Source organism: Rissa tridactyla, chromosome 5, assembly GCF_028500815.1.
Source record: "Rissa tridactyla isolate bRisTri1 chromosome 5, bRisTri1.patW.cur.20221130, whole genome shotgun sequence".
NCBI lineage: Eukaryota > Metazoa > Chordata > Aves > Charadriiformes > Laridae > Rissa > Rissa tridactyla.
Genome location: NC_071470.1, coordinates 33,844,192 through 33,866,927, shown reverse-complemented (window position 1 = coordinate 33,866,927; position 22,736 = coordinate 33,844,192). Strand labels below are relative to the sequence as shown.

The 22,736-nt window shown below is 40.6% G+C and overlaps 1 protein-coding gene across 1 annotated transcript in view; it reads left to right on the top strand.

Annotated features, from left to right (window-relative positions):
* UVSSA (UV stimulated scaffold protein A) overlaps positions 1–14,457 on the top strand; it is a 60,396-nt gene extending 45,939 nt beyond the window's left edge. The window contains exons 10-13 of the mRNA XM_054203051.1: positions 1,101–1,284; positions 2,156–2,267; positions 7,466–7,649; positions 11,196–14,457. Of these exons, the coding sequence (XP_054059026.1) occupies positions 1,101–1,284; positions 2,156–2,267; positions 7,466–7,649; positions 11,196–11,289 (574 nt within the window). The 3' untranslated portion in view covers positions 11,290–14,457. The remainder of the gene's footprint in view (positions 1–1,100; positions 1,285–2,155; positions 2,268–7,465; positions 7,650–11,195) is intronic.
* Positions 14,458–22,736: the final 8,279 nt, after the last annotated feature.

The window sequence follows — 22,736 nt, the reverse complement described above, 5'->3', positions numbered from 1 at the left end:
CCGTTTTGCTTGTAATAAGCAGCAGACATGCAGGCTGGATTTTTTTTTTTGCTTAGTTTTGCTGTATTTTTTCTCTTTAACTTCCTGTTTCCTTAAATTTGGGATGGATTTGTTGTTGTTTAACTTCACATGTCTTAAAGTTAGGTATCTAAGCTTAAGCCGGTCACCCCAATTTCTTTTCATGATTAAGGAAAAGAACCATTTACCATCAGAGGGACAGTCATTGCATCCTAAGATTAGCATTTAAAATGAGTCAGGTAATTATTCTCTGGGGTTGAGTGTTTCTTACTGTAGACTATTGGCAGCCTAGGGTGGCTAACGTGAAATTATGTGAATACTGTTGAGAAAATTTGACAATGCTACATCACTCAAGGGCCCTTACTCCCCTTCTCTCTCACTCCCCACGTTCACTGACATGGTACTAATCTTCTCTGTATGGCTGCCTGTATGTGTCTGTAAATATAGGTAAGATCACTGTTTTTAAAATAGATTTTCAATGGATTAGCTTAATTTCTTAGAGGAACGCGCCGTAAGTTTCTCAGACTTACGGACACTGTATAGGAGAATGTGGAAGAAAGAATCTCTATAAGGCTCAGCTGATTGTTTGCTCTCTTCCTTGCTCTCAGTGTATTGTAACATACTCTGATTTCAGCTCCTGCTTCTCTGCTACGGCAGGAGTACAGCTACCAGGAATGAGATCAGACAACTTAAGATCAAACTGTTTCCTCCCTAATCTATCTTCTGTGTTTAACCGTAGAAGTGTTCTGTTATGAAGAATGTTAACTACAGAATTACAAAGCTATTCACTGAAACTGGGTATTGGATAACTGACTCTGTCAGTTCACGAACTAGAGCTAAGACTTGTAATAGGTTAGCAGGTTAAACAAGAAATCAATACTAGACAGGCTTTGGTGGTATTTTAAAAACATCTTCATACTGTAGGAGTCATAAGAAAGAATGGAAGATTCCTAGGTTTTTCTAATTCACTAGTAAAGCTTCCCTTCCTTTTACATCTAAGTTTACCACAGGATTATACTGGCATCTTTATGTGCTTTCTTGCAACTTTGACTGTGAAGAATTTTCATTTGTTGTTTTCCCAGATTTGCTTCTGAACATCGGTTTTGGGCACCCAATGAAGTAGAGGAAGAAGTGGAAAATAAAGAAATAACTGAAATGTTGAAAACTAGATATATAACATTTGCTGGCAAGTTTGAACCAGTGAAACATAGATGTCGAGCACCAATGCCTGATGGAAGTCTGTGTGAAAGACAAGATCGGATTAAGGTAGGCACCGAGTTACATAACTTCCAGGATACGTGCTACATGGAGAAGATCTCATTAAAACATATCTATAAAAGTTTATTTCACATTGTAAATATAGCTTAAGGGAGTGGAAGAAAGTTGTGTCTGGAGAAGTTTGCTGTTAATATGTGCTTCATGCGGGAAACATCCTTTTGGTAAGGAAGCTATGAACATTTAAGGAACTCACAAATATTTTATTTATTCATCATAGGTATTTATATTTTATTTATTACTGTGATATATGAGTACCTAGCAGTAAAGCCGAGACAGTTAGTTGATTGCCGAAAAGTTTTCCTTATTTAAAGGCATATTTGATATTAACTGTTTTTAGAAACGTGAGCGTATGAGGGGCAAAGATATTTAATCTACAAATTAGGTTTTATGAAAGATAAATCCTACACAGACTCAAACTATGAGCCCCATTGAGCAGAAGTATTTGGCTTAAATAGTTTGTACTAGTATCCCTGTTCTTCCTGTATTATCTGAGCTGAAGGATCTGAATGCACTAAAATATTTCAAATGGGATTGTTACAGGATAGAGATACAGCATAAACAACAACATAGAATGCAGCATTGGTGCCCTTGTTCCGGACTTGACAGGATGCACTACCTGGCCTCTTGAAATAGGATATTCATGTCACAAAGAGCTTATTTCTTTGAGATTCTGAACATATTAAACACTTGATATTTATGGGATCCTAATGCTTTCTAAGCGGAACTGGGAATTAAGTGTAGAATTTTGTTGCTTGATTCCAGTGTATGGCTGTAAGCTATGTTGAATAACATGTAAGCATTTTCTTTCAATTCATAAGTTTTGAGATTTATGGGTGGTTTTCCCCCTTTCTTTCTGAAGTGCCCATTCCATGGGAAGATAATTCCTCGGGATGATTCTGGGGTTCCCATTAACGCAGAGGACAGAGCCAGAGAAGAGAAGATGCGATTTGAGAAGCAAGCGGCTCAGCCAGGTTTGTATTTGCACAGCATCTTTAAAAAATAAATAAACAAAAATTTAAAAATATTAGGCAGAGGTGGAAAATAAGCTTTAAATGTAAGCATAATATCTTTATTGTATGTATGTTTGTATATATATTGTATACAATATTTACAATGTCTAGAATATATTTACAACCCAAACAATAATTGTCTATATTGTACCTACATTGTATCTATACGCTTCATATATTGCATCTACAATGTATTGTATCTATACTGTATATGTCTATACTACAATGTGTATTGTATCTCTGTGTAGATACAGTGTAGATACAAGTTGGACAACAATCTGAGTATACAGTTAGACAACAAATGTGACAGGCTACATGGAGGAAGAGGGACGATTCTTTTGTTGCTAAAAGCACGGATTGAGATCCACAGAACTGGATTATATTTCTGTTTTGCTCCTAACCACATTCTCTCATTTCAATTCCTGTTGATTTTAATTTGCAATGATTTTTGCTTATGTGGTAAATATGGGTATGTGTCTACACAGAGTAAGGTTAACATTGTGTTTGTTCTTTATTTCCAATAGTTATCATAGTGTTCCTAACACTGCTCAGATAGGCGAATTATAGCCTTTATTTTAAGGAATGTGTTTATTAAGGACGATTAAACCTATTTCCCGGGAAATGCTTGACAGTGACGGTTCCTATGCTTCTGAAAAGAAGTCATCTAATCTTGCTGGTCTCTAACAGTTGTGATTTATGTAATGTAGCGATAATATTATTAGGATCACTGCGTTACCATGAATATTGGCAGAGTGTGGGGTTTTTTTTGTCACAATGTGGGAACTTATTTTTCCTTTATCTATTCATATCTATCATATTCTGTATTTCCTATATCTGCTCACTTACTATGTGTGCTTTAGAAGGAGAATTCTTAGCCTTGTTATGCCGTACGCCTGTGCAGCATCGCTAGAAAATACTGTGAACTAGGGTAGCCCTCACCTTGGGCTTTACTTCATTGGCATTATCACTAGTCTGGATATTCTAATAGGCATGGTGTTTGCGATGGGTTTGAGGATGGGAGCAAGCTATGTGATCGTTTCCACGTTACTGTGCAATACTCTGGATTTTATTTTTAAACAATGGGGGTGGGCAGCAAAACTAATGACCTTCTCCTTGCATCCTGGCTGCTGCTTTCAGGTTTGGAGGGAAGACTTATCCTTCCTCAAGATTATTTGGGCATTTTTAGCCAGGGTAAAGCTTTGGACTGATAAGGAATGCAGGCAACAAGAAAGACAGCAATGAATACACAGGCGGGAAGACTTCCAAGAGGAATAAGAGACTTTTTTGCAATAGTACAACTAAACCTCATTAGTGATAGACCAGAAAGTAGATTTTCATGAAGCACCAGGGGGACTGCAACCAGGAAGCTACTGGAAGTTGATGGACTGCAAAGGAGGATGGGAGAGAGGGATCTGTCCAGCAAAGACATAGTGTATAATTGGAGGGGACAGATTAGTTTTCAAAGCTTTTCTTTAATCTGCCTTCCTCCAGAAGGTCTTAGTTTTTTCTGGTTTAAGTTATTTATTCTAGGTGAGTATTCTGTATTCTAATTAAATTTGCTCATAGACTTTATCATTTTGGTATCTTGCAGTATACTCCCTTAAAGGAGTTAGTTCTCTCTTGAGCTCTGACTCAGAATTTCACCAGTTTCACAGTCAGGTATATTATTAATAAGGCTACTGAACCTTCCACGAAATCCCTTCAGAGCATAAAGAACAGCTGTTGATCTGTTATTCAAAAAGGTCTATCGCAAATGAATATGCGTTTAAACATGCAACTGACCCACCCACTTTCCTTTAGTACTGATTTGGCCATCTTTGAGTGACTGTGCTTGGCAATTATCAGCACCACAGGAATGCAGCAGTTACTGAACACCTTCTGGTGTCTGCATGTGTCGAAGTGCTACATTTGGAGGCAGTTTCCATCCTTGTCCAGGTGGAGTGAAGTGCTCGAAACTGGCATCCAGCCAACAGCATGGGCATGGTTGGACTGTCAGAGTGAAGCCAAGCCAGTGGTGTGGACATGTGCTAAAAAGGAAAGTTTCCAACTTAGTTATGACAAACTAAAACTATCAAACTAAACTATCAGGTGTTCTTGAGGGACTTGTTTCTAACTAGAGACTAATACTCTGGTATAAAAATCGCTTACACTGAAAAATATTGATTTTTTTTTTTTTCTGGGAAATTGCCATTGCTGGAGGCTAGACATAATATTTATTTTTATTACAGTGTCAGCTCAATGTTGTTAGAGGCGTCTCACCTCTGGCCCACAAGGGTGTGTATGTTAGTCCCAAACCAGTGTTGACATGGCTGCCTTGTGTTATTGAGTGCCATTGTTAAGCTGAGATGTCATACAAAGGTCCATCCCATCTGTCTGGGGAGGTACTGAACAAGCTATGGCACTTAATTTATTGGACAAAACCTTACAGGTTTCTAAAGCCATATGTATACCAGATGTCACTAAATACTTTTATCTACTGCTTTTTGTTCCTTTCTTTTTTTTCAGTGCCTCAGTAGTTTTAGATTTGTTTTATAATATTTTCATCAACCCTTTAAACTGCTTTTCAGTTTGTTTATTTGGGCTTGTGGTTTGGGAGGCTTGCACTGGGGTTTGTTGTTGGTTTTGGGTTTGTTTTTTTTTATTTTTACAAAGGACTTGAAGCAAGTCTGAGCAGTGCTGCTGTGGAAGATACACAAGTGGGACCCACTCTGTACAGTGTATGCTTTGGTCTTATGATTGACAACATAATTTGCTAATGATGACAGTTTGAAAAACGCCAAACAAAATTTGGGGATGGTTAAATTGCACCAAAATTCTTCCTACATCTTTTTCTTATTGGATGGTACATTTATTTTCATCCTTGTGTGGTTGAAGGGGAAAACAATTACATGAAAGTAATACAGTTTGTGCAATAATGACTATGTTTTGACAACACTGTCACTGTTATTATGGAGCACTTTTTAACTTAGTATAAAATCTAAATTCTAGCTAATGTCCACAAAATGGTGCTTTGCGCTCTTTGGTCCTGAAACAATGAATCAGGTGGGATTACACTGACCTGCTAATCTGCAGTGTTCATCCTTTTCCAATAGTTCACACATAGGAGCAAATTAAGTGCCTATTTTTTGTGTCAACCTTGAAGAGTATCTGGTTTTTCAGCCCTTAGTGACTTGTTAACAAACAGGTATCAGGACAGGCTGGTGAAGGCAGGCCGCTGGCCAGTCAGATGTGAAATAGCATCTCTCTACTAACTACAGTATTGATTCCCGCCTACCATTGCAAACTGTGTAATTTTCTTTTCCCTGCTGCTAAACTCAGTAACAATGTATGAAGAGCTTTAGGGGCCCATCAATGCTCAAAAAGGCTGCTCTTCCCTGGCATTCTATTGATTTTTCTCAAAGGCTTTTAAATTGCTCCTTCATTTTACTCAAATGCTCATTTCATCTCTACTGGATGCCGGCGTTTTTTCGTTGTGTTTAAACAATTGCTCCATTCACTGAGTTCCTAAACTGTGACGCCTTCTTATTACCGGGAGATAAACTGTTTAGACAGTTTTCCTTAATCTTGGATTAATCGTTCCTGTATCTGAATTGTGCTGTTCTGTATTCCTTCACTAAAAAAAAAAATAAAAAATAAAGTCTGTGAGGTCTTATGATCTATCAAGTATATGTGTTCTATTTTCTCCTTCTATACTTCTGCTCAGTTCTTCCATGGCTTCATTTTCCTCATGCTTTTTGGTGTGTTAGATTTTAATCAGTCCGTGCTTTCATGTATCATAGTGGGTTGGATCTAACCTTTCCTTGGAAAATTGCTCTGGTATTCCTAAACACCGTGTTCTTAAGTGAGGACATTGCCTCTGACCTTCCTGCAATGTTGTTGCCAGTATTTGTCACACTCAGTGACGACCTTGGCATATAAGTGAAATTGTATAGTTGTTTAGAATTGTTTATTTTTCTATATCTACATAGATGTTAAATAAGGGTTGTAGACATTTGGTGTTAGAATTTCTGCAGGCAACAAAGGCCAACTGACTGACATATGGGAAACTATGACAAATGACAATTACTGGTTGTTAAAATGCAGAATTCTGACATTTGTGCTGAGTTTGGACCATGTTACTCATTGAAGTGGTACTTGCTACATCTGTATACTCAAAATCTTTATAATGCAATGCCGTTTTTCTAAATTTCCACTTGAAGATATCCATCCTGTAGCCACATTTTTACTTTCCACTTTGTACTGTGTTACCTTGTGCTGATATGCAAGACTCTACACTAAAGGTGAAAGACCACTGCTTCCTCAAAGAGTTTACAGTCTAAATTGTTCATGGCTTTTTCCCGTGGTGGCATCTATCATGAGAATCCTTTTTGTAGTGTGTGGTTGGATTCTGAAGCATTAAGGTTTTGAAAAAACTGTAAAACAAGTCTTTGGTGAGATAAATTAACTCTTGTGCTATTGTCAAGAGAAGAAACTTGATTTAGATAATTAAACTGATGAATTGTAGTAAATTGTAGAAATTCAATTGTAGAATTCAAATTGTAGAATTGTAGAAATTCAAAAGTAGTATCTTTTTCAGATGCAAAATTGGGCTCAGGACAACAGGGTCATGTTGTCTTATTCAACAGTGCTTTTTAGGTGTCAGATACCAGTTGCAAGTTTTAAAACAAATACGATTCCTTAAGGCAGAAATGTTATAATGTTGTCAATCTCACTCTGCTCAAAAGATGACATATTTCATATCTATGTTTATTTTTAAGCTTACTCAAAATTTATTTCTGGAGATAAGTTCCTCAGCTACCTTGTTGGTATTCTGTTCAATTTCTAAATAATAATCATTGCGTTTTATGTCACTTCTCCTACATGGAATAGTTCCCTTGAAATTTTGCTACTGTACTATTGTGAAAACTTGACATAAGTCTTCCTACAGAACCGTTTTATCTACAGCAGCTAATAATAGATACTAATCCCAGACTGGCAGGGCTTTTTCATCAAGATCTGTCGTTTTGGCTAACTGCTTTATCCTTCCCTTCCTTTGTGTATGCAACTTACAGGACAGCGACTCTGCCTTTGCCTAGTGGTGGCAAGAACCTGTACCTTAGGAGACTGCAAATTCTACCTGGGTTTGGAGTTTCAAAGTGCGTGCTTTCTCTTTTAAACAGAGTGGCGAGATCCAGAATTCATGAGAGAAGTTGAAGCAGCTACAGGAATGGATCTTGGTTCCTCTAAAAATAATGGAAAAGGAGGGAAAAAGAAAGGGAAGAAGAAAAAATATCCAAATCTGACAGACCTGAAGCAGCAGGCTAATACTTCTCGTTCCCGGCTTGAGAAGAAAGTCTTCAATAAGTAAGATGCTTATGTTCTCTGAAGCCTGATAAATTTCTGTTTCCCTTTGTTTCAATGGTACTTTCTGTTTCTACATTAATATGCACTTACTAAACAACTTTCTGCGCTAACTGCAGACCAAGAATGCCTTCCATATCTCTGGAGGGTAAAGAGTAGTAGGTACTGATGACCAAGGTTATGTCTTTGAGAACAATTTTCAGCTAATTTACAAAATTTCCCTATGAAAGATTTCCCACCCCCCCTTAATTTTTTTTTTCATCCTTTAATTGCTGTAGTGGCTTCTCTGGATGATCATTTATTAATCAGATGGGTGCTACTTTATGTGTGCAAATAGTACAGGATCTGGAAAGAAGGTTCAGAGTGACAGAACTTGCAGCATCAGACACACTGTAATAGTGTACTTGGAGGGAAAATCAAGTTCTTCTTTTAGAAAGCCTAAGGTGGGCTGGCCTGAGCAGAACTTCAATTAATAAAAGGATCTGTCAAAAACACTTGGCGTTTGCCATGTAGCAGTGTCTTGGCAGTTGCCCTTGAGCCTCTGGTGTATGCTCATAGATCTTCCCAAACTTTTGACTGGTGCCTGAGCTTCCTATGTATTTTCTCTCACTCTTAAGTATACTAAATTACTAGCTGGACTTGATGCGGTGCGTTCCAATCCAGTATCTACACACAGTGATCCCTGTGTAATATTCAGTAAGACACTGCCACTATGGTTTTTTTTTTCCTCCTCCTTTACTGAGAATGCATTCAGTTGGTTAAGAAAAATTATTTGGATTCTTGTGTTATGGTGCTTGTTCACTTAACCCCTGCTGTCTTTTGTAAATATGAAGGACTGGAACCTCCTGCAGGTCTCTTTTCAGTGTAAGAGTTTAGAGATAAGTATTTCCTGTGCCAGAAACGCAGTGTTCTTCCCATGATGGTGCTATTTCTCTACGTCTCCCTTGCCTCCCAGCCCTTGTGTAATCAGTAGCTCTTGGCCTACGTTTAGCTCAAGAAGGTACTGTTTGGATGGCATTGGCATTTAGACACCTCAAACAAAGGAGTGCCCATGATTTATGTAGACATATGTGAGTTAACTTTAAAGCGGGTGCGCTAGCTCAGATCGAAGTGGGAGCCTACCAACCCACCAAGCTGAACGGGTTTTAGAACTTACAGTAGCTCCATATGTCCACTCTGTTATGTCATTTCTAATATGTAGTTTTGGTTAGATGTGACTACAACATAAATTTGCCTAAGCATGCTCTGGTCTTTATCAAATGGGAAGCAGATGCAAGTATTTAAAGAGTTTCATATGTCAAAAATGGAGTAGTCAAAGGAAAGTGAAAAGTGCAAACTCATCAAATCAAAAAAGCAAAATTATTATTATAAAATCATCAATGCTGGGTTATTCCCTAAACATACTGGATGAGTTGAACAGCATCCAAGGCACAGTATTTATTTAAACACTATTTTCCCTTTTCTGATATAATGGTTATAATAATAAGGCCAAATCTACGTTGCTTTTGGTTGCAGAAATAGCGTGTTTTCTGTGAAATTCTCATGTTACCTGATCTTAGTTAGATCTTAGTCAGAGACATACAGTTCTAATGATCAGAATTTCGTATCAGCTTTAACAAAATAAATTTTGAAAGCTGCTTTTGGTTTACCATGGTTTGTGCTAATGATTTTGAGTGTCTGTTAGTGCCAGGCATAGGGAATCAAACCTGTCATGTTTTAATAGGTTTCATGCTTTGCAGCACTAAACAAGATGATAACCTTGGCTCCTTATAACAACCCCAAATTACTTGAAATGTATAGGTGATAAACCCAGGCTCTAGTCTGCCAATAAAGTTAAGTGAAATTGCACACAGATCATCAAAGTGGGATCTCATTTCATTTACAGTATCGCACAATCCAGTGGTGCTAATGTAAAACCTACATGACATGAAAGTGTCAAGGCCACTCTACACTGCTAAAGGCTCACTTTTCTCCTACCAATTAGGCAATATTTGAAGTGTAAAACCATGGCCACATTTTCCTTACTCTGGTAACTTTATTGGCAGAATTTTGTTAAAAATATACCTCTTGCAAGGTGTTCAGAATGTGGGCTTTCATCACAATTGCTGCTGAGAAAATCTTTAATCCCACCATTTAGAAGTGTTATTAAGAAGTATCCGCTGTTTTCAGATGTTTCAAAATGGCTTTTGAAATGAAGCTGTTATAGAGAGCAGTTACCTATAACAGAAGTCAACTTGCCTCTCCGAGACAACCGCAGGAGCAGAGCTGGAATAGTGTGTAGGGCCTGATCCTGAAAAAGGCTGGTGCACACTGCCAGGTGGATGCCTTGTTCTCATTTTACTGCACAGCCTTGCAGCATCCTCAGGAGTGATAGAGAAAGACAGATTGTGACAATGCAGAATCCAACAGGTAGCGATAGACTTGAAACCATCCACTTTGTGTGATAGAACTTTCTGACTGCGTTTCTGATGTAGAAATGAGACATCAGACAGTGCCATGTTCCTAAATGGGACATAGTCCCTCAAAGCAAGGCCTTGGCTAGTATACCTCCCATGTTGGCAGAGCATCCAGGCCTTTACAGAGAAGCATTAGGAGATAACTTCCTTCTTCATAAACAGAGATAGGTTGACATCTTAACATACCTGCATATATTAGCTCATATCTCAGAGATTTTGGGCTAGAGGCGCATCTAAAATAACCAATAAAAATGGAAACTCCAGTGAAGATTTCATTTTTGATTCTGAAGAAGACTCTAGAGCCTTCTTCAAGCACAGCAGACGCTGCAGAGCGCTCGAATGCCTGTCATGAAGTAGCAGACATCCCATTCCACTTTATATAAGAATAAGATATTGGACATACTCTAAGCCCTTAGCTGTTCTGCAGCAGTAATGTATCCCTCTGCATAGAGATACATGACAATCTCTGGTGTCTTCCTAAACTAGTGTTGTGCTTGTGGATTAAATAGTTGCTGCTCAGGAATCGGAATGCTTCTGATGTGAGTAAAAGAGAGTTTTACTCTGCCCACAGCTGATAAAATGGGTTTTTAGGAACCCATGAAAGGAAAATTGCTAAATGAGCTATAGTTACATGAATTGAACAGCAAGCCCTTCCCTTACAAAAACATTCTAGATCCAGCAAGTTGGATTTTGTAAGGGTTTCGGAGTGTGATTTTTTATATATATATATATATATATATATCCTGTTAAATGCTTTTAATTATTTTTTTCCTCAAGAGCAGTTAGGTGCTTTTGAAAATCAAACTTGGTATGCGTGACCATCAGAAATAATGCTAGGAGGGTCTAGTGCACAGACATTAAGCTGAAAGACTTTAGTTTGTTTACTCCTGTTAATAAAATCATTGCTGAATTAAACTATCGGTATTGCTGCAGCTAATTTAGTTAACAAGACAAATTTGTTCAGCCTCATCAGTGCAGTGTTCACAGCCTGGTAGTGATTAATCATAGTTCATTTTTCCCCCCAACATTCATAAACATTCTCTGAGATTCTGTGGAATTAACATAACTGGTTTTATTTATTTTTATCTTTCAGAGCTGCTGTGAAACGGGTGGTGAAAGCAATGAACCAAGTGGACCAAAGAAAGCACGAGAAGTTTGCCAACCAGTTTAACTATGCACTGAATTAAACTGTAATAAAATGAAGGGCAAAGATGATTACACAAGAGTGCAACTACACAAAACCTTTATCACAGACCTTTGTATTTACACTAAAATACTGTGCTGGGTACATTTTTACTGGGGTAACTTTATAAATTTTTTTCAACTTCTAACTTATTTGATAATGAACACAAATTTTGACAAAGATTTGGTGATACAGAATTAAATGTATTTAACAAGGTAGTTATTTGAAATGTACATGAAATAGAGCATGTTTTTATGACCTGTACATACTGAATAAAGTGTTCAGGTTAGGGTTTTTTTTTTTCCTTCCTAAGGGACTCATGTAACTTATACCTCATTTGCCAATATATGTGTCATAATTCGCCTCCACTTTCATGCCTTCAGAAAAAAGATGCTCTAGAAGCAATTAAATACCTACCAGAGATGACAATGCACAGAGTAGTTGCCCAGCCTACCATTCTAGAAAACGTGCCACAGCAAGCAGCATATTGGCTCGTGCAGTACCTCTAAAGACCTCTTGCATACATACTAAAGAAAAAAAAATAATCCAAATCAATTGATACCTTCTGATGATGAGCAGAATGGAGTTTGATTTCAGCAGGTCCAGTAGCCAATTCAAACTCAGTAGCTGTGGTACCAGTGGAGAAGCTGTATTGATGAAGGTCAGTCTGGTCAGCTTCTTGTCTGCTCAAGATGTCTCCCAGTATCTTTCAGAACTACATCTGAGAAGCACATTGCAAAAGTTTGTAGAGATACTCAGTATGTGCTGCAGTTTAACTGATACCAAAAAAGGTATCTTTTTTTATCACAGTACAAAGTGTAAGTATGAGGGTTTTTAAAATCATTCAAGTGGTATACTGTACTTGTGAACTGCATGACTTGAATCAGTGAATATTTTATTGGTCTCAAGCCTGAGAGTGCATCTAAGAATCCAGATATAAACACAAGCATCTGCACTCTTCTGACTCCAGAGACAGTTAACACACATACTGAGATCAAGCAGCTGGATCCAATGGGGTTTGCTTTACTGGCTGAGTGCTTAATCACATCTCCCAAACCTGCTTTGCTGGCTATAGTCATGTTCTTAAGCAGAGTGACATTGACCAGCTGTGCTCTTGCAGGGTTTCATGCAGCTTTATGAGTGAAGGAAATCCAGAATATTGAGGAGGATAGACTGAAAAAATCAAAGTGAACTGCAGAAGTCTTCAGTAAAATACAGAATACAAATTAGAATTGATTCTCTACAGCATTGGCTTAGTCACTCACCTCTTGGAGGTGTTTCATCATGCATCAAGAGACTCTAAGAATTAAAAAAAAAAAGAAAACAAACTCCTCAGTGTAGCTTCTGACTGCCTCAGACAAAAGCTAATTTACAGCTCTGCCAAATACCTTTTGGCTTGCATGAGTACTGCTTAAAAAGCAATTAATGCTGAATCTTGATAGTTTATCTTGCAGAGCTTGGCAGTTTGGAAGACTTTTTCCTTTTCAACAGAGGTATTTGGAAGACGTACTTCTAAAGTACCAGAAATAAAATAATAAATAGCTAACTGAAAGCAAGAGTTTCAAAAGGTATCTACTGCACTGGAAAGCAAAGCCACTTCTGCTATCGGTCTAGCTAACTTGGCAGTGAAGGCTCCAGGTGAAAACGTAGACAAGAACAAACCAAGTTCATCACCAGGTCAGTTGAATCAACTGCTAAACTGATTTTATTTCTTAGCAAAGATAAAGAGAGGAGAAAAAAAAAAGAAAAAAAACAACAGCAGAACCTCACGTGTTTGAATGTAGTTTAGATCATTGGATGCTGGAATCCCAAAACAGTGTAAACTGTTTGCTCTTGGAGGTTAACATTCAAAGAAAGCTACAATGGTCGTCGTGCCACCATTCTAGAGATTCTTGAGCTTGCAGAGACTGAAGGTGTTAATTTATAGGGCATGTTTTCTCTCCTCCCTGTAAAAAGAGGGAGGAATTTATATTGTGCAGTGGCTCTTAACCCTTCTTTGCTGTAGACTTGTGGTGTCGGCACTGGAAAGTTTCCAGCAAGCAGTAGGTGTACTTCACCCCGTTTTGGGCCTTTAGTGTAATAATAGAAAAAGCCCAAAGACAGACTGGAAAGGGAAGGTGGCAGGAAGCTGTGAGAAAATAGTGTGCTTAGCAAGTTATGCTCCATTATGATGCTACTCGGTCACATCAGTTCGAGAATTATCAGCTGAAACTTCCTATCTGGACCCAAGTGTCTGATCCACCAGTTAAACCTATTAATCTTATTGTGGGATCTATATGGTGTCCATGGACTTCGCGCCAGGTTAGTGATGGCCTTTTTTAAAGTATTCTACATTACCCACCCTTGCCACCTACCCCCAGTTTTGTTGCAAGAACTCTTTTTGTCAGGTGAGGAATATACCCAGTTGGATATGAATTTTTTTTCTTCCTCTTTTTGCTTTGAAGCAAGAAAGACGACTGTTCATAGGACAACGTGGTAAACACACATCCTCTCTAGCACTGCCTTTATCTAGCCTGACCTCTTCCCAGCATCCATCTTCCCCTCATCTAGTGTTTGAGAAAATTGCCTCATTTAATCAAATGATTTCTCTACAAGGGCAACTCAGCATATATACATACAACAGGTCTTGAATTTTGCCACTTAAGCATTCTCATTAGACCTGGTCAGGCGTAATTCAGAAGATTGGAACAGGTTCCCCAGGGACGTTGTGGCTGCCCCATCCCTGGAAGTGTTCAATGCCAGGCTGGATGGGGCTTTGAGCAGCCTGGTATAGTGGGAGGTGTCCCTGCCCATGGCAGGGGGGGTGGAACTACACGATCTTTAGGGTCCCTTCCACCCCAAGGCATTTTATGATTTGGGGAGCTTTCTCCTTTTCCTGGGTTTATAGCTGTAGCTCTGCTGGAGGAAGGTTTTTAAAAAGGCATCTATCTCCAAAGATCCAGTATACCTTCATTAAATAGAAATCCTTTTCAGTTCAAAATAAATCAGCCTACTTTTTAGAGATATCACACCTGTGTGTCAGCACCTTACAAATTTGAGGTTTCCGGGCTCACTAGCTCTTCAAACCTCTTAGTTGCTAAACTGTGTGACATTTCTACTGGAACCTTTCTATTCTGTCCTCAGGGCTTCTGGGGAAAAAAAAAATAAAAAAATACAGGTATCATTCACATAATCTCTGCTGTGTGTTTTTGTCTTTATAACTCACTCAAATACCTTTGCAACTGTACTATAACATACTTCTACTTACTGGGGATACTGCATATGATTTCCACATACCTAAACACCTTGAGTGACTTGGCCCGTAACGTGTTGTTAAGGTGAATAGTTGTAATACAGGTCGAATATTTTACATCTTTAAAAGGACACAGTAGCTGAGCTGAAGTGAGCTGTGCTGATGCATCTAAGTCATCCTTTTATAACTAGTGCTGTTTCAGTGATAAAACAAGAACTGAAAGCAAAGACTTCTCCATGGTTATTCTTACCTGAGCACATGGCTGCATCTGGGAAGTAAAATCCTGGAAGGAAAAGACTGTAGCGTTTATGAATTTAGTGCTGTTTAAGGTTGGAACGAAGGGTCTGGCCCTCTAATATAAAGCACTTAGTGACATAAATGAACTTGGTATGGAGTTTGCGAGCAGGGCTTCTGAATAAAAACAATCCTTCAGCGTATCCCCTCTGAAGTTACTGAGGCAGGATGGTGAGTCCATGCTCATCATTTGCGTGACACCTTGTGATTCAGTCTTCTCTAAACTTACGCTTGGCTTTAGCTATCCATGTCTGGCTGAAGATTTCTATTAGAAAACTGTGACCCTTAGAAGTGCTTCAAAATTATGTTTAAATTTGTTAATTTTGTTAAAATTGTTAAATATGTTTAAATTAAATATGTTTAAAAGACTTATTTGGGATGGTTTGTTTGTTTTGGGTTTTTTTGGGGTTTGTTTTTTTTTTTTGAAGCAAGACAAAGGCACAGGCTTTATAAGTGGTTCTGCACAGGCAACACATCAAGCCACATAAAACAACATCAGTGAGTTCAAAGTGGACATTATTGAAAAAAAAAAAAAATCTTTCTTTTGTGGAAAACAAAAAATAAACCTATTCCACTTAACAGGGCTGTGGAAATGGATGATAAGGATGTTCCTAATTACAAGGAGCTACTAGCCAGAAGCAAGAAGAAATGTTGAATCTTAGGAACCCAGCCAGCAAAACCCCAATTCAGCATGTATCAAAACAGTTTTGCAGAGGTAGCCATCTGGTGGCCTCCAACACTCATGCAAATACCTGGCTGCTCACGTAACTCTGTTTATAGCTCATCTGGTGTTATTAAACATTAATGGTTTTCATCATGGAGGTGTCAGAAATGCATCTGCAGGTTACGCGTCAGAAAGGGTAAGGACATCTGGATGTTACAGCAGTACTTAAGTGATGAAAACTGGTCATTTAAAACCATGTCTTTTGAAGTGATACTACTATAAAGGAAAACTTCTTGCTTTTACAGGGTAGTCTGACCATGGATAGTAGCAAATAGGCCTAGAAAGGGACCCTCTGCAAACTGTCCCAAAAAAAGGTCTAAGCGCCCAAGTCCAAAACTGCAACCCAAGAGCTACTTGTTTCCTGGGCCCCTAAGGGTCTGTACGTGCCACAAGCTGCACTGGCCTCCCCACCTGGACAAGAGTTATTGCTTAAGACACGGAAAAAGAATTTGGGGTTGTTCAGCCTGGAGAAGAGAAGGCTCCGGGGAGAACTTACAGCCCCTTCCAGTACCTAAAGGGGGCCTACAGGAAAGGTGGGGAGGGACTCTTTATCAGGGAGTGGAGCGATAAGAAAAGGGGTAACGGTTTTAAGCTGAAAGAGGGGAGATTTAGGAAGACATTAGGAAGAAATTCTTTACTGTGAGGGTGGTGAGGCACTGGAACAGGTTGCCCAGAGAAGCTGTGGATGCCCCATCCCTGGAAGTCTTGAAGGCCAGGCTGGATGGGGCTTTGAGCAGCCTGGTCTAGTGGGAGGTGTCCCTACCCATGGCAGGGGGGTTGGAACTAGATGATCTTTAAGGTCCCTTCCAACCCAAACCATTCTGTGATTCTGTGAATTGTATGAGCACTTGAGAAGGCTTGATCTGGCATGTATTTTCACACCTTGCCTAACACCCACCAAACGCATACCTTTAACAAAATCACTGTTTTTAAATAGGTAGTGGCAATCATAGTGTACATAATAGCTATAATGCTGGAGCACACGTTCAGGCAAGGTCAAGTTCCAGGTCCCTTCACAGGCCAAGAGGTGTGACAGTCACATGTCCTTTCTCAGGAGATAGCCCAAACCACAGGTGACTTAAACGCAAGAGAGCTGGAAAGAGATGGTTCACATCACCCCTTCTCCTGTGGGAGCTGAAACTGAACCTGGGTGGAGCTAAGGACGCTTTATGTAGGAGACTAGACAGAAGGTAAAAAAGAACGTTCCAGATTACAGTGCCCAGATTGAGGCAAAAAAGGGCTGGGTCTAGAGCCTCATTCCCTAGATACCTACCATTGAAATCACTGCTGAGTTCCATGGATTCAGGAAAATGAAACTCCCTCATAGCAACTGACCAACTAGATCAGCCTTAAGAACCTCTTGGGCGTCAAAGCCTGAGAGAAGGGTGTTATTCCAGTAACTACTGGAGAGTAACTTCTCCGTATGTCTGGTTTTGGATGCACTGGGACAGCTACATGTAAATAAACCCGAAACAATTAACAACATCCTGCTCCTGGGTGACAGTAACACTTGAATCTACCTCTGGAAAGATGAAAGAGAGTTCTGCTCCAAGCAGTGCCCAAGGAGAACTCCACAGTGCTGGCAGTGCAGAGTGAAGTCAAGTCCATAGCAAGGTGAGAAAGAAAAAACAGATTAGAGAGTCTAAGTGTCAGGGAAAGGCGAGCCAGGAGCACAAGGTGAAGGCAGGAAGGGACAGTGGCCTTCCTGCCAAGGGGCACCATGTCACAGCACCCAAACAAGACATCCAAGTTTGGTGACAGTAACAGAGGCAGCCAGGAATCAGCAATTACCTGAAAGTCACCAGGGCAGAAGGCAGGCCCGGAGGCAAGATCAGGGTGAGGGTCAGTAGGGTAAAAAGCCAAGCCCACCACCGCTCAGGCAAGGGACTCCACCTAAATGCAATTCCCCTGCAACCGGCTGGAGGCTTCAGGGTGGAGACCCCAGTTAGATCCCTGACAGCTTAGCTGGTTTCATGGCAGCATGGCCCGAGGCGAGGCAGCTGCGCATCATCAGTGCAGACCTGGAACACCTGGCAGGGTGTGGGGTGAGGGTACAGGGGAGGATTACAGAGAAAGACGGTGAAAGGCTAGTGAGAGAAATTAGAGCCTGTGGGTACATTCAGAGCCCTGGGAGCATCCTTCTTAAATGGATGTGGTGATGGTCCTTTCTATTACAGAATCCTCTATGGAAATGGAAGGAATTTAGAAAGAGTGGGAAGCCCTGAGAGAGGTTAAGGCCTCAGAGCAGCAGCCTAGACCAAGACCAGTGTGGACTCTCCTCATCCAGCAGCACTGGTGACCCCTTCAGCTGGGAGGGATGCTAGAGAACCTAAAATTTAGCACATTCCATGGAAAATACAGGCAGATGAGACCTGGGTCTGCCTGGCAGCTGGACAAATCATGACCTGTGGGACAAAGTTATTGCCTTTCCAACTGTGGGAATCTGATGCTGCCCCTGAAGGAAAAGAAAGGGGGAGAGCTATTAATTACTCATGTTTCAGAGTTGATGTTTTCCCTCCTCTTCCTCTCCTTCAAAGCTGTTCGAGTGGAGAAAGAAATTAATTCATGTCCTTGTTGAGCCTTTCTTATCAGTTGGGTCTGGGTAGTCCAGAGCCTAAATGTAATTCCCAGCTCGGGAGAGCACTCTGCGAGCAGGCTCTTCCATGCTGGGAGGAGGACACGGTGGTGGCTGTACACCAGTAGGCTGCACCAGAACCTGGGCAAACTGAACCAGACTACTCTGGTGACATCTGTTTCTCCACCCCTAAATGTCTGTAACTTCAATATCATCATTTGGCTTTTTGGGTTGACTTCCCCTCACTTTTCCGCCTGTCAGTGCCCTGAGCAAAACTCCAGCTCTCCTCTGCCAAGCGCTCGTACGTTTCTGCATTAGCATCAGGAATCCCCTCTGTCAAGGGGTTAAGGAAAAAGCTTATTAAAATTGTTTAAATGTGGTGCTAATTAGTTTGGATGTAATGAGCAGCATTAGGCGTCTGGTTCCTTTGAAAGAGGTTGTTGAATAACCATTTCTGCCGACATTCCAATTTGCATAATGACAAGGTGTTGGCATTGCATCCACCATTAATTTGCTATATTTATAATGCCATTATGGAGCCACTCTTATCCTCGCGCACTATAAAAGGTATATGGAAATATAATATACGATTCTGCTTGTTTGGAAATTGCTTTTGGATATCTTTGAATTTCTGTAATAGTATTTTTGGCAGTTGAAGGCTAGCAGCACCAGGAGGAGAGTCTGCCCCACGTTTTTACTGGGGCTGAAATTAGATGCTGCTTCCACATGTGCACGAGCATTTATTTTCCCCGGTGCTGAAGCAGAAGCAGCAAACGAGAGCGTGACCAGGTATGCCACAGAGCGTGCTCAAAGCTAAGGCAGTATTTCACTCAAAACCATCACTACAAGGCCCTAGTGCTGGTGCTTCAAGTCCCAAAGAGCGATCTTGATTGCAAATCTCAAAACATTTAAAAGGTCAGAGAGAGCGCAGCTTGGTACCACAAACTTGCGGTCAACACAAGGAGTTGAAAAAGCCCCACTGGCAGCTCACCCACACGCTCTCCTCCTGCGCTTCTCATCCCCTCGTGTGGTCTCTGGAGACCAAGGCAGAGGAAATAAGGCTTGTCACCCTACCTATGTTACAGGTGGAAAGATGGGAAAGAGTCCCTTTATGGCCAGGGCAAGTTCTTGTAATGTATGTGTGTGGCTGTGGGGAAAAAGGAAAAGAAAGAGAAAAAGAAAAAGAAAAAGAAAGAGAAAAAGAAAAAGAAAAAGAAAAAGAAGAAGAAAAAGAAAAAGGAAAAAGAGAAGAAAAAGAAGAAGGAAAAGGAAAAGGAAAAGGAAAAGGAAAAAAAAGAGGAAAAGTAAGAAAATAGGTAATAATTGAGATATTTTACTGAGATTAGTAGATTTGTTTTCCTTCTCTTGAAAAAGCAGCAGTTTACCGAAGCGAGTGTCAATCATCACCTCACATAAATATTTCCGTGACTCGCGGTGCTTTGCTGTAGTGTCACCCCTCCTTTATCATCTTTGTAAAATGTTTCTGGTTTGTGACATTACAGAGAAGAAAACAGAAAAGATTTATTTTAAAATAAAGTCTGGCGCTTTGGGTGGAGTCACAGTTTTAGCTAGCTGAGGATTTGTCATATAATGAGATTAAATTAATAAATCATTACGGATACTGACCTTGTATGCCCGGACTTCTGGGTCCTGATCACGAGTCACCCTGTGTCCTGTTGATACAGGGTGCATCCATAGGATTTCCAGCGTCCACAGGATTTCTCCTGAATGGGCGCTGCAGGTTTAGCAGCTCTGGGTTTCCGATGCTATGATAACCTCCTGAGCTGCTTTGAAGCTTGTTCTGTACGACGAATTCACATCTCTGCCAGGCAGCATCAGGAAAGCAGAAAGAGCTCTTACTGTCAGGGTTATTTCCACTGTGACAACCATCATTCTGTCCACCCGAGCCGGCCGTGGAACATGAGCGTGCGGGACAGAACAGTATGGGCAGAAGGGGAAAAAAAAAAAAGAAAAAAGCACCAGATAGGGAAGAAAGTGGTTTACGTAAACCGTTTATGTAAACACACTTTGTGAGACAAACTGATGAGGATCCCATTTGTTTACTTGCCCAGCCCCTTTGTCATCAGTGTCCATTCTGATCTGTGCCTTGGTTTACCGCCCAGAGTCTGGCAAACCTTCCAATATCATAAAAAAAATCTTTGTTTTATTTGCTCTTAAGAAAGGCTCTATGACAATCATATTTGCTTTCTTACTCTTTGAGACAGAAACCGAAGACCAGAACTGCCCAGGCATTGTACAATAGTGTTCCTTTGAATATTTAAATACATCTGTGTTTAAGCAGAACAATTTCATACATGTGACACAGGAGTTAGTGGATATTTGCCAATATAGCAGACTACAAACACAGTGTATTTTCAGGGATTGCATTTAAGTCCATACAGGCAAAACTTTATTTTTAACGTTTTGTTTATGTAGTATAAGAATAGAAACACATAACATGACTGTGAGTTCAGTCTGAAAATGAAGGTCTACAACACATGTGAAAAAAACGAAGAACTCATCTAAAATATTAACTCACTAAAAACACATTCCCTGCTCAACTGGGAATACAAGCAAGAATTTTTTTGGGGGGGATAATATAGGACACTTGTTTCCAATGATTCGGTATAACATCATTGACTGTTTTGTGTAAGCAATGACACAAAATATTTCAAAATATTTTCAATTATCTCCCTATCATTTGGAATGTGTCTGTATTTATATCCTTTTTTTCTGTTATTTTGGTTATAAGACATTTTAATGCTATTTATTCAGTGAATGTGAACAACTGAAACTTGTTCAGTCTAAGTTGAAATAGCTGAAGTAAAATTGCAGTTTCCTTCTCTTTTTACCTCATTCAGTTATATAGTGAACAACGGTGAGATGCAATTAATATCTGAATCATTTCTCACTAATACAGGCTTGCACCCTTGGATTTAACATTGACTCCATGGGAATTAGTTAAAAAATGTGCTGATGCCCCAGATCTTCTTTTTGGCACGTGCCAAAGACGTCGCTTGAAAATACTGAATCAGACTCTGAATGTGCTGCTTGAGATATCTGAGATGAGAATTTGTCCTCTGGCAAACGCTTTCCTAAACGTCCTCTTGAATGTGTTCCGCATTCTGAATCCCCTAACGCTAAGTTTTATGAACAAATAATAAAGTAATTAAAAAAAAAACAAAACTCACAGAATGAACCAGAGCAGCCACCTCCTGCTTGTGTCACTGGGAAATAATCATTTTTCCTTCACCACTTACTCTGTACCAAGGCCTCTGTTTCTCATTGATGACTCACAGAAAACAAGCTGCCTCCCTCCAAAAAGCTCCGTGTGAGAGCACAGACCACTGCGTGCGATGCAGGAGGTACATCAGGTAGGATGTGTGGGGATCAGCCTTGCGGCCTTGCTGGGGGGTCAGTATGGGAGCTTTGGGGGCTTTTTGTGACTATCTAGTGGGATGCCCTTGGTATGAGAACCTCAAATTGCTGCATTAAGCCCGTAGCCTGCTTCTTTCTCTAAGAGAGCCAGAGTAATAATGGGCAGGAACCCAGACAACGGAGGTAGGACGCTCAGGCAGGTGAGAGCATTTAGCTTTAGCACACTGGCTGCCGAACACTCAGACCAGGGATGTTTCTCAACAACTGCCCTGCGCTGATTTCATCAAGCTTCTCACTGGCCAGCCTGCAACCAGGCACTGTGATCCAACGCCATGAACCAGCTGCAGAGCCGTGGTCCCGGCAGCATCGTTGGTGAGTGGGCTCTTTGGCGCTGCTCTGGCCGATACTTCTCAATGGCCTCTGCATACCGGCAACGCGCTGTGACTTGAGATTCGAGTATTCAGCATGCTCTATGCTGCTGCACAGTCCGCATGCTGGGGAAGACGTCCACTAGTGCTGTGGCTCTGCAGTTTTGCTCTTGACTTCTATGGGATGAGACCTCCGGATGAGACATTCGAGCAGGGATTATCAATAACTTGCTAAACTATGCCGAGAAAGGTACCTGCGGCTCTGTTTTCAGCACCGCTATAAAATGTGAGAAGCCTTGTTAAATCGAGTTTAATGACTAGGAATCCCAGGCTAACTGACTCCTTCATCCAACAGCTGTGAGTAATAATACTCACACGAACAGGCTTCACTGGCAGGATGCTAACTGACCCGGAGTAGGAAAACCATCTACTCCGAAGCTCTGAGCAGCTCCCTGTTGCAGCTGGATTATTTTCCACCTGGGGGAATTGTTTGGAGTCGCCGGTGTGCAGGCAGGGTTTGCCATATCTCTTACGCAAGCTGGGTCATGTCCCACCTGAGCTAACAGTTCAACACACACTAGCTCAAACCGGGTTAGTTTTGCAGTGTGGAAGATAGTCTCCTGAGTATCTGTTTCCCAGTTTAGCTGGTTTTCTCCCACCAGCAAAAGCTGTGGAGAGCTGTACTCCAAGCACGACTTGTAATATTTTCCCCTGAAAATTTACTTCAGAACATCTTTTATGGTAAAAGTGCTTATTTTCACAAGTGCAAATGAGCCTGGCCCCAGACTTCTGGCTCTTGCTCGCTTCTGAACGAGGGGCGATGAACACCCGGAGCGGAGCCGGGGGTGCCCGCACCCTCCCCGCGGCTCCCTGAGGGCTG